Here is a 13,126-nt window from a genome sequence, read left to right as displayed (position 1 = left end):
AATACTGTATTCTCTCACAGGCCACTTTAGGTACTGAAGACATCTAACGAAGTGGCTGTATAGTGGCACCTGCTGAGGTCTTGTGCTGCTGTAGCTCATCTGCTTCAAAGTCTGATGTGTTGTGTGTTTGGAGATGGTTTTTTTAAGGAACTTGGTTTTAAATGTGTTTGTTTGTTCGTTCTTTCCTGAGTAACTGTAGCGTTAACAAGCGTTTTTTTTCCGTTTGCCATTCTCTGTATCCTCAAGATGTCTGTGCACGACAATCCCAGTAGATTTATTTTCTGAAATAACAATGATGCAATGTATTTAAAGTAAGGTAAATACTATTAACTCACTTTTACTTCAACAGCTTGTCTTGTCCATGTCTGCATGCCTAAATGGAGTTGGTGCCATGTGTTTGGCTGATTGGCAGTTATTTGTGTTAACAAGTAGTTAAACAGGTATACCTAATAAAGTGGCCACTGTATGCAGATTTTAGGGATGGGATTCGGTATCGGTCTGATAATGGTCAAAATCACTGGATCGGATATCGGACAAATGAAAATGTAAAATCCAGTACAATCCAAAATCCTATATATCGCATGCTTCACTGTGCATTTTAGCTGAGTGAAGTTTGGGCTGTTTATTTCTTCTTTTTGGGAGAACAATATTTGTTACACAGTTATGTCTCTAAAATGACTGTATCAGACTAATATCGGTATCTGTAGATACTCAAGTTAGTGACATCGGTATCTGAACACAAAAAAGTGGTTTTGTCCCATCCCTAGTAGATTTACATGACACCTTTGGGGCTTGTGTTGAAGGTTACAGTGTGCCACTGTCTTCCTCAGGCTTGTCTGTATAGGGAACTATGTGCAGCTCCCTGAGCCCTAAACATCCCAGTAGCCCCGGCCTCACAGACATGCAGCAGTATCACCAGTGGCTGACCAGTCGACATGAAGCCAGCCTGCTGCCCATGAAGGAGGACCTGGCTCTGTGGCTCACTAATATGCTCGGTAAGTGACGGGATGTTATCACTGTATATTCATGAGTTTACAAGTCAATAACTACAATCTGCTAGTATTTGTTGTAACTACACACAGTCGGTTTGAGTTAAATAAATGACGAATAGAATAGTTTTTGCATTAAAGTTCCACGTCAGCTAAATTACTCGTAATGACCTTTTCTGGTGTCGCTGGTGCATCGAGCACAGAGTCTTTGAAATAGCTTGGCTTTGAGGGAAAAAAACCCTTTAGATTTCACGATGGCTAACAGTAATTGAACTGGTATTGCTGATGTAAACACCTCTGCAGGGACCTGGAATCAATCTGAACCTCATTACAAACTATTCCAAAGAACCTGAGTGTGTGAACTTCTTTCCATGTTCACACACACTCTCTCACAGATTTGCCTTAATTGAATAATGGGGATCATTAACACTCTGTGAATACGGCAACAGCCAGTGGTTGAGAATAAGCAGCGGAGGGAACATCAACAACAAAGCTTTGTGTGTAAGGCTGTTGTTGTATAATGTATCGCTGCTGCCGTACTGTGCTCCTTCAGGAGTGTAGTCACAAAACAAAAGCACGGAGCGTTCTGTGGATCTAAACTGAACTTTGTCACTCGTCAGCAAAACTCGCCTGTGATGAATTTAACTGACATTACTTCACATTCGGGGGTTAACGACACACAAAGTTGGTAGAAAATCACGCCTCTCTAAAAAAAAGTGGCAAGTCTAACTAGAGCCGGCATCAATTTTCAGATATGTCGCTGCCTAGAATTTACGAGGAGGCGTTTTTTCTTGAAAATAAACGTTTTGAACCATGTGTGCCTGCATTTAAACTAGTTCACCTAATGACTCGGGAGTTATTGGATACTCTGTGGACTGTGTTCGTCCAACAGACGTTTGTCAAACTGACCCGCAGCCAATTAAGCTCCTGAGCCTGATTCCTGCCTATTTGTTAACAACTTAAAACAACTTTATTATTATTCCCTGTTGTCTCTGGCAGTGCGTGTGTTTGTTCTGGAAACGAGTGAAATAGAAACCTTGCGTTCGCTGTGGTGATGGACTGTTTAAGCTTCGTGAAGCACAAGCGTCCATTTGTTAGCAGTAAATTCACAGTTGTTAACCAGGTTGATTATTGTGCCATATTTTGCATTCTCTGTTAAATCTAAGTCAAATAAACGTTGACGTGCAGATCAGGGTTTTACGGTTTGAGGTGGGAGGAGTGGTGTGGTACAAGGAAGAGTCCACTGATTGAGTGGGAAGTGGATGCTTGATAATACTGGCGAGGCATTTTGCTGTTGAGCAGGGTGGAAGGCTCATAGGAAGAAGTATATGCGTTTAAATATTACCTCGAGAGCCCTTACACAAAGACAAGAGTGGTGGAGAGTCTGAACATATAAGACAGGAGCTCGCTGAGTATTTTTCAAGATTTCAATCTTTTTTTTTCTGCGCTCATTTACAACATTTGGAACTCATTAAATGTCGAACCCCTCAGACCCCTCCTCCTATAAGAAACAGAAAAGGGATAAAAAAAAAAAAAAAAATCTCTCCAGTTTCTTTCCACAGACACCCCCCCTGCCACCACCTCCTATTTCACAATGATCTAACTGAGAAAGAATGGTCCTCTGGAAGTCAGTCAACTGGACACCACATGTTGATCACCAATCCATCTCTGGGACTGTGCAGAATAATGAAGGAAGCATTCCAATATATAATCACACGATACCTTTTCATATGTGTCATTTCTACCCCACAGTGTTTTCCCAGAAAATTCCCCCCAGTTTCACTCAGTTCCATGTTGTAAAATTTGAACACTTTTGCAGAAATGCTTAAAACCCAACAGTGTATAATAAGCTCAAACGCCCAAGTGGTTTTTTGTGAGTTAACAACAACGCTTTATAAATTCAGCTTCAACTGGGAATGGACAAGGGAGCCGATTAGATTTCCTTATACAGTATATATTTATACATGAGCACTATTTTTATGCTGGACTCTTTCTTTATGTGTTCCCTCGTCAGGTCTGGAAATCACCGCCGAGAGCTTCATGGATCGCTTAGACAATGGATTCCTGTTGTGCCAGCTGGCTGAGACGCTACAGGAGAAGTTCAGGCAGAATAATGGAGATCTGCCCGCCCTTGGCAAGGCTAAGGTATCGAGCAAACTTGGAGTATAACAGTAGTCTGGCTTGATAACAGATTTGGTGATAACACTAGTCTGGAAGCCAAGTCTCTGGGCTGAACTTTCATCTGGAATGATTTGACAGAAAATTCTTTCAGGCAGAGGAAACATCAGTCAGGCGTTATTGAGAGGCTGGATCAGACTGACTGACAAGCTCAGCTATTCAAACAACTCTCCTTCTTGATTATAAGCAATGTGACATCCAGCCGTAACTAAGGAATACAGGTTTTGTTCATTTTCTGCAATCAGGGAGACTTAAAAAATAGTTATACGCATTTGTTTTCCACCTTGTGCGTCACTTTGGTTTTATCCTCTATGCAATGGCCATCGTTCCCATTCTTTACAAGGACCACTGCAATTTTAGAAAGTAGTGCACAAAGGTGGGGTGGGGGATGGGGGCTGGCAGCCTTCAGCAGGGCTAAAAAGAAAAAAAAAATAAGCCTGGCAGGGACACATTAACTGATGGGGCCCCACATCCCTTGTGAGAATTGGAAAAATATGTTGAATGTTGATTTCTTTTGAGCTTTGAGTGAGGGCTTATTGAAATTGGGAGACAAAAAGCTAACTTTGCAGATTAGTTTTATTTGGTTGGTAATTTAACCTTAGCAGTCAGTAAAATGCATATTTAAATGGTTCAGTGATGAAGAAAACAAATTATATATCAGGTCTCTGCAAGACAATGTTGATTTAAAAAGTGTAATTTTAAAATGATTTGTTTGTCTGCAGAAATATCCTTTTGTGAACATTTGTAGAGCTTGTAAACTTCCAGGCTAAAATGTGGCTTTATGACAGTTTATAAATAAAAAATAAAACAGTTTGGTCATGATTAAGTCTTTAATGGCGGATTAGTGGCTAGTACTGTTGCCTGACCGAGAAAAAAATGTCGGCAGGTTCGACTGAGGGCCTTTCTGCATGGAGTCTCTATTTTCCTCCCACAGTCCAGAAACATGTTAATTGGACACTATAAGAATGTGGTGTCAGCTGGTCTTGGCTCCAGCAGCCTCGCGACCCTCACGCGGAGGATAACGCGGTAGACGATGAATTAAGATTTTAACTTGCAGACATGAATGTTTGTGTCAACATCTGCAGTTAATGTGGATATCAACTTACCCACACACTGAGCCGATTGATCGGGTACGGTCTTTTTTAGACAGAGCAGAGGAAAGCAGCAAGAGACTCATTTGTCGGCTCTTTGGTGAGCATTGTTGATGTTTGCGCTGAGGCATTACGGCACTGATGACAGTCGGTCTGCTGATCTTTTAGTGTGTGAGCGCAGCGGCACAGATGTGAAGAAATACTCGAGGTCGTTGACCGTGGGACGACAGAGGAGCTACTGGAATAAAGGAGCCTATTGATCGTGGAGACAAACAGAGAGAAAGAACCTTTTCATAATCAAAGCCACATTCTCAAGAATTATTGGGAATGTGATTTACCAGGAAAGTCCAGGAAAGCAACTAGTTTTGTACCCGTGTGACGATTTGTTTTTTTGCAATTTTAAAGACGGTTCGAGATAATAATACACGGTATCGAGAAATTATACAATTTCACCCATGTTATAGCTTTAATATCTGATACACAGTACCACATTTTACAAGTCAGACACATCATTCTAGCTTGTACTGTCCCTTGCTGGCTGTTGCTGTTGACACACATCTGAGTTCAAGTCCCATTATAAATCAATGTGGAGTGAGACTAATTGATTCCAGCAGAGAGAAATTATATATCACACTTTTGTGTCTCACACGTCTTCCCACGTGTTTGTATCGATCAATCAATTACAGATGAATTAAGCTGCTGTTTTTTTTTTTGTTTCCTGTGTCATATTACGACCATGTGTCGAGATCAATACAACTATCTTATCAGCTGTTGTGATTTATCGCCATTTTCCCCGGGAAGCCTAAAAGCATTATTACTCACTTTAGCCTTTCACAAGACGAGTTAGATGAGGACATGATTACCACTATAGCTAAGCTAAAACTAGCAGCTGGTCACATGTTAATTCAAAGTCTAGAAACGGATGAAAAAAAAGCTGGCCTGTTGTTCTCCAATCCCCACTAATATGTCTTAAATATGTTGAACTATTTGTAAGAGTTCATGTACAGCTGTGAAGGCAAAGGCAGCTGTACGTAAATAATCTGATTTAACACATTATGGGGTTTTTGAGCAAAGTATTTCCCCGTGCATATTATTACTTCCCATCCTTGAACATAATGTCTTCCAAAAGTTCTGCACCGCGGTCAGACATGTAGATAATTCAACGAGGCACCTCAGAAATAATAACATGTCATTATGATTGTTGAGAGATTATTTCTGCAGGAATGCAGTGTAATTCGACAACACAAAGGATCCCAGAAAGTCTAAAGGAGACCCTGAAAGGGAAAGAAAAGGAAAAATACCCACTAAAGCGTGCATATTTCCCGCATGAGCTCATTGCACCTTTCTCATAGCACAGACGCACATATCCTGTAAAAAGAAAAAAAACCACAGGAAGGCGCATAAATCTCTCTGAACAGACGATGTGGGGGCTGAAACCCATGAGCTTGTCATTCGATTCCCAAATCACAGAGGGCCTGGTAAAGTAGCCAGGATTTTGTTAACCTGCCATTTCCCATATTGATCTGTTAGAATAAAAGGTCCTTGATCCTGATCTGAAGCCAGTGTCCCAGTAGATCCATTAGAAATCACTGAGAAGAGTTTATAGATGAAAAAGTCAACAAATCAACTCCGGTGGAGCTGTCTGTTTTTTTCTCTTTGTCAAACAAAAAGTTAGGGGACGTATTCCATGTTCATTACTGTACAGAAACATAAATACAAAACCTTTTTTGTCTGAAACAGAATATTCCATACCGGAGGATACCGTGTCGGCGGACCGCTCCCTCCGGCTCCTTTTTTGCACGTGACAACACGGCTAACTTCTTGGCCTGGTGTCGTAAGGTTGGAGTTGGAGAAACATGTCTGTTTGAGTCAGAGGGTTTAGGTGAGTCTGCAAAACTAATCTTTATGTTGGACAAACCCTTGAGTTCACATACATCACTGTTAGGCTTTGGCTGTCACTGGCGTTGCCGGGACAAAGGAGTCAGATTTCAAATTTTCCCGTGAATGGCCCGATTGTGCGGGTAGACGATCACACAGGTTGAGATCTGCCTCTGTCTTTCCACTCTGTGGCTCAAAGGACATGCGTCTGCTTGGAGCTCTGCCTGGTGAAAGTATTGAAATCTGTGCTGTAGTGAAACAAAGAGAGCACACACACACACACACAGCTATGGTGATTAGTTCGCGGGAAAGTAGGCCAACGCTATGCAAATGTTTCCCTCAGTTCACAGGCCCATTTGCTCTCTTCCTCATTTTTGCACACTGTGTTATCTATGTCTCTCCGCTGCGAGGGTTTCTCGCACATCGCGATATTATGTGTCTGAAATATGTGTTCAGCTATGTCTGCGCTGACAATCACATGCGTACAGTACGTGGCCTCGCCTGCAACCCAAATGCCTGACATATTTAATTTCTGACTAATGGCTTGACGCCCATTGCTAAGCAATTTAAAAACTATGCAGTTAATGAAGGCCAAGTTGCAGGTTTCACACAGAAGGCTCTCTGCACTGCTCCTGCACAAGCAGCGGACATTAACCGTACAGTAACGGGTAACATCTGTTCTTACTTTCTGTCTTTTCTCTCTCTTTGTCCCTGATGTCTTGCTCTGGATGGATATATCAGTTCAGGAGTAGATGGAACAACAGCAGGTTGGCCATAATGCATGGTGTGGTGTGTCGTGTGTCATCCGTCCTTCATCCACTCTCAGTGTCTGCTCATAAAGGTCATACAGAGGCGCTTAAAGCCCAATTTATACTCCTGCGTAAAGTGCTCTGCGTAGGCTACGCAGAGTCCTCTGCGTCGACGCAGAACCTGTTGTAGAGTCTCTGCGTCGTCTCCGGCTGCACGGAATATTTTTTAAGTGTCCGTCACTCCGTAAAGGGACAACGGAGACGGCAAGAGCTGCGATTGGTCCTCAGGACAGGCCGAGTGAAGCTGCTCTGTGCCGGCTCACAGTGAGCACCGAGCGTCCACAGAGGGCAGAGCTGAACACCGCCTACTTCGTCGCTGCCGAACTATAAATACGTCATATCTTAACACACACAGCACATGTTTAGACTCTAAATGGACAATTTCTCGCCTCAAATTATCTTAAAACTGCATTCCGGGACACAGAAAAGTGACAAACGGCCACTGTTTCAACAACAACAGTCTTTCTCCCTCAGACGCCATTGCTCACTGTAGACAAAAGCACAACAACCTTGCGCAGCGACACCTACTGATCGGGCGGGAAATTGCAGCGCCTTTCCGTCACCACGACGCAGAAGTATAAAGGCTTGAGTGGTCTACGTGGTGACGCAGACGGATAACGCATTACACAGTCGGAGAAGTATAATGTGGCCTTAAATATCTGCACCTCAAGACAATTGCAGCAATGCTTTCATTTGATTTGGGATAATTTGTTGTGAAAGTGAAATGTTTGAATGCATGAAGTTAATGCCCTTTCATCGTGTATTTTCCTTTCACTGCCACTCATCCTGATTCACTGCATATACAGATACAGATATACAGATTTCTGTGAAATTAATATATAATAAATACCTGCATTTTTTTTGTATCTATTGCTATAGTTCTTCGCAAGCAGCCACGAGAGGTATGTCTCTGTCTCTATGAGTTGGGACGAATAGCATCAAGGTATGGTCTTTCTATGTCATACTTTGTCTTTATTCATTTCAGTGCATCTCTGACTGTTCATGCATGTGCATCGTTGGATTATTTTACTGTTTGTGTTCTTTTTCTCCACTTGAGTTAAACGGCATCGCTCTTTGTGTCCTTGGTCCACAGGTACAACGTGGAGCCCCCAGGCCTAATAAAACTGGAGAAAGAAATTGAACAAGAAGAGAAAGCGCCTCTACCTCCTCCATCACCCGAACCTCCAGCGCAGCCCCTCCCTCCGTCTCCTGCTTCGTCTCCCTCCCCAACTCCATCCCCTTCCCCGACTCCGTCCCCGACTCCTTCCCCGACTCCGTCCCCTTCCCCGACTCCGGCCAAAGTGACATCCAGTAAGAAGAGCACAGGAAAGCTTTTGGATGACGCTGTAAGTCAGTGTAGTTCATCCGTGGTTTGGTTTATGTTTTTGATATCAGAGGGGAAACATCTGTGTGATAAGGTTATATTTGTGTGTGTTACAGGTGAGACATATTGCCGATGACCCGCCCTGCAAGTGTACAAATACATTTTGTGTAGAAAGACAGTCGCAGGGTCGATACCGTGTTGGGGAGAAGATGCTCTTTATCAGAGTGAGTATTATCGTAACATTTACCCTCTAATGTAACTTCATGTTTCAATGTATTCATGAGCAGATGTGAGCTAATGAATGCTGTTACGGAGTGGGAGTGAAGTATTGTTTTTAATGGCTCTCTGTGTGTCTGTCTGTTTGTTTGTGCTTCCGCACTTGCACTTGCCAATATGACCAACAGAGGCCGCCAGAGGCTTGTTGCGTAAATGGGGTGAAGCCATCTCTGATAGCCTTTTATGGGTTAAAATAGATCTATATAGTCTAATAAGTTGTGTAAGCAGAGCCAAAAGGCAATAGACCACTCTGATATAGTGTATATCTTTAGCACAACAACAACAACAACATATCCACACTATTGTTCAAATTTTAAATGTATTGAAACTGAGCAATGAACATTTCTCTTATCATTGTTGTTATAACTGTCTGGGGTAAAGTTAACACATTTACTAGTAGATTAAATCCAGATTATTTTACGCCTCTCTGTAATCTGAATCTGAAGTTTGTTGGAGGCCAACTTTGATGAAGGTTTTGGTTTCACAGTTGTGAATGGTGTCAGGTATGTTAATGGAATTGTTAAACGTAAAACAGCAGCCACTAAGGTTAATTAAAAGCCATAGGTTTTCTATTGTTATGCTATTTGTGCACATAGGCAATTGTTTTTTTTTTAACTCCACTTATTTGATGCGTTTCATCAATACTGAGTGTACACATTTACACACAAACAAATATGATGATGGTATTGGCTTCACCTTTAAAATTTGACTTAATATTTCCTTCGAAAAATGATTTTATTCCCAGTGCGGTGTGAATTCCTCCTCATTTACCCAGCATATGGCACCTCCGTTGACACTCGGGACTAGCTGGGCAATGAATCAACCATTGTGTCTGACGAGTCCGTCGTTGCTGTGAGGTCTCATTTACTGGTAAAGGTATTCCAACTATGTCCATCTTCAGCCAAACATAATGTGGCTGACTGGTTGTAACAGGAAAATAGAAGCCACACATCTTTCAATGATATAATAACCGAGTTACTATTAGGAAAATTTGCATCACCCAGTGCTGGCTGTTGCAACTGGATTTTACTGAATCTTTCGGTCTGAGAGATGTCTCTCAACTTTGGATTAGAGGAATAAAAAGGGTTCTAGAGAGAGATAAATAGCGGTGATCAGAGATTAGAGAATAGCAGCGGTCCCTTTGGGATGTTGGTTACTTGGCAACCCACAACCAGGCTTCACACCTCGACGCATGTGATTCATGCCGATCACACTGCATGTTTAAGAAGTGCAGACATGCAAAAGGGAGCTCACTCTTGGATGCTCTCTGCTGTCAGCTCATTAGATTGCAACCACGGACATAACATCTCAACCAAAGCAAAATTTTAATTTAAGAAGGTATGGACAAACAAGACTGTTATCAAATATCAGTGATAACTACATTGCTATCATTTGTGTGTTTTTTTCATTCAGTCTGTGTTGTGTTGCTGAGCAACCAAGGACAAAGTGTGTAGAGAGAGAGTCACACTGCTGGTGCAGTACTGGCATCAGACCGTCATTTCAAATGAATAAAAACAGAGACATAACCCTAAACCGAGAGAGAAAAAACACATTAGGATGAGCAACAGATAAAGGATTCTTCTTCTAGGCCAGACAGAATTAGTCACATGCAGAATTACACAAAGGTTTTGCATGTCTTACTCGGTCACAGTTACAGATATACGTCTTTTGATCCCAGTCAAAGCAAGTGTAAACCTCTCATCAGCTGTCTCTGTCATAGCTGATTTTTTAATTAACATTCCTCAGATGGTTTTACCCCCCCCCCCCCCCCCCAAGCCCACAGAAACAGTCTCAACTGAAAAGGCATGAATAGACAAAAGCCAGCAGACATGCAGCACATCTGAGACTCAGCGCTCCACAATAATGTGCACAGCCCGAGAGGACTGACCTTCTCAGTTTGTGGAATAAATGAGGTGGTTGTAGCTTCAAACGAGGAGGCCCGGTAACATTGCAGTGTTTGTGAAAAGTGTTGTCCCAGCTCAGCCCTGGGCTTGTGCCCTTCTCTGGGTTACTGAGGGTAAACTCCAGCTCCAGCAAGGGTCCCAGTGTGGCATGATAGAAACAGGTCTGCATCACACAGATCCATTAAAGTCACACAGCCTGAAGGCCTGGTGCTGGTGATTGGAAGCACTGCCCTGCCTCTGCCCCCCGAGATTGATTCTTTTAAGAGGCTTATAAATGTTGCATGTTATGATGCTGGAGGGCAGGGAGACTAATATCTGGCCTGAATGAGGTGACAATCTCATGAGGTAGTTTATCCTTTTATTTGTTTTCCCATCAAACGCTTTAGTCTAGTATTTGTGTGTGATCTTACTGATTGTCGTCTAAAAGGTCTTCACGATGACCTGTTTATCCACCGTGTCTGTGAGAGAGGCGTTCAGTGAACAAGCTTGTTTTAATGATGTGTTAATGAGGTACAGGGGTGATAAGGCTCCGTGGTAAAGGCAGAGATGTGTTTTATGTTCACAGCCTCTGGGGAATGCAAGTGTCTGAGCATTCAATATACCACGGCCTTCATTTCTTCTTCTCACCATTATAATGGTCCATGTTGCCATGGTAGCCAACCTTGAGAATGTGCCCTGATAAAGCAGGTGGCATCATTTGGAAACTAATATTTGCAGATTTAATAATGAGATGGAAAAATACGGCTTATTGATTGTGCAGAGTACATAATTTTAAGGTTAGGTTTTCACGTATTTTATTTTTATTTTGTCTTTCTACCACTTAATTCCAACTGGTTCAGTTTCACAGATGCCAATTTAAAGTGTGTAATACTTACATTTATGAGCAAATAGCAGCAAAACTGTCGCGCAAGGCTCAACATTTGCATTTGTTTTCATAGCCCATTATTAAAGGTTAGTAAGAAAAAGTACTGATTTTACTGTATATGGTGAACAACAGTATACATTACACCTGCTTCTCTATCCCAGAAATCTGACCCTGAGTCTTTGTCAGTACCTGCTTAACAAGGCATTAGGCTGTTGAGAGACAGAGAAAGCTTTTGCCACCAGGGACCATCAACCAATCTGAGGCCTCCGCATCCATCAACGAGCTCGGACATCAATTGCCATGCCTCACTCTCCGTTCAACTTCAACTGACTGTCTCTATCAGTGAAAATTGCATTAGTTGTGTCAAAGTGAGAGCTCAGCACGCTGTTCCGAGCTCTCCTTTGACACACACACTGACATCAGAAGAGACGCCGTAATCCGATTTCTCTACCGCAGATGCTGCACAACAAGCACGTGATGGTGCGCGTCGGCGGAGGCTGGGAGACCTTTGAGAGCTACCTGCTGAAACACGACCCGTGCCGTATGCTCCAAATCTCCCGGGTGGAGGGCAAGACGTCTCCCATCAGCATCAGCACCAAGTCCCCGAATATCAAGGACCTGGCGCCCGACAGTTACCTGGTGGTGGCAGCACACTACCGCAGCAAGAAATGATGAAGAGATGAGACTGTAATTTGTCATTAGTGAAAGGACACAGAGGACGGGGCTGATGGATGTGGCAATCTAGCATAATTATGCCTGGTTTATTAATACAGTAGCGACAGACACAACAGCATTCATTGAAAACTCACATATGTAATAGTGATGCTTGAGGGTTTTTTGCGCGTGTTTTCTTTTCAACCAAATGGAAGTATGTTTTATTTTGTTTTACATTAACTCTGAAGCAAAATGACAATATGAGTTAACTTGGTACACGCGAAACGGGAAAACTGTTATTTTAAACGATATACAATGTGATTTTTTTTGTAGGTAGAATTTCTACTTTTTAGTGCACATGGTGTTCAAATGTAATCAAACCCATGGTGTTTGTCTGTTTTTATACATGTCCTGAGTAAAGTTGTGCAGGAGGTCAGTATTCCTTAGCAACTTAGAGTGGATTCCTTCATTTATGTGTATGTGATGACTGATGGAAAGTAGACTTTAGTTCATGCGTTTTTTCCTCCTCCTCCTCCAGGACATTTTTTTGCCATATATTATTGTGGAGGAGTCATGAAATTAACCAAATATTGACATGATGTCTACTGTGCGTAGACCACATTCCCTCCGTATTGGTTGTAAAATGTTAAGACTTTTACTTTGTGTACTTTTTTATTAAGGTCGTTGCAATGCTTTGTTTGTATAAATATTATGTGCAATGAAGTTTCATACATCAAACTAAATATAAATCAATATTTGACAATCATCACGGGATGGGTGGAGCCAATCCCAGCTGGCATAGGGCAAAAGTTAAGAGTTCTTTTCCAATTAAGAAGCATAATTCACATTTTCATGTATTGCGTTGATTTCCTACTTTCTTAACTGAAAAATGGATGTGTGACTATTACAGGTCAGTGACTTTGACATGTAACACGCGACATGTGTAATCCACAGGCCTGCCTGTGGGAAACGTAAACGTATGCCGTAGATGTCAAGTTTCAATAAAAACTTGATTATTACAATTTGAAATATCTTCGTTCATTTTCGATCGCTATACTGTGTCAAGGGTTTGCCCCCTTGAGCTGGAGCCAATCCCAGCCGACGTGGAGCAAAAGACGGGGGAACAGCCAGGACAGGTTGCTCGTCCATCACAGGGTC

The 13,126-nt window shown here is 42.2% G+C and overlaps 1 protein-coding gene across 1 annotated transcript; it reads left to right on the top strand.

Moving 5' to 3' along the window:
* Positions 1-850: 850 nt before the first annotated feature.
* gas2a (growth arrest-specific 2a) lies at positions 851-12,046 on the top strand (the record flags this gene model as incomplete). The annotated part of the gene is made up of 7 exons (XM_083893305.1): positions 851-995; positions 3,004-3,134; positions 5,999-6,140; positions 7,825-7,888; positions 8,039-8,291; positions 8,386-8,493; positions 11,771-12,046. The coding sequence occupies 7 exons, from the start codon at positions 851-853 to the stop codon at positions 11,984-11,986; spliced, it is 1,059 nt and encodes a 352-aa protein (XP_083749431.1). The 3' UTR covers positions 11,987-12,046.
* Positions 12,047-13,126: the final 1,080 nt, after the last annotated feature.

The sequence above is a fragment of the Microchirus variegatus genome (genome assembly GCF_963457635.1).
Source record: "Microchirus variegatus genome assembly, chromosome: 8".
Lineage (NCBI taxonomy): Eukaryota > Metazoa > Chordata > Actinopteri > Pleuronectiformes > Soleidae > Microchirus > Microchirus variegatus.
This window is presented reverse-complemented; position numbering and strand designations above follow the sequence as displayed.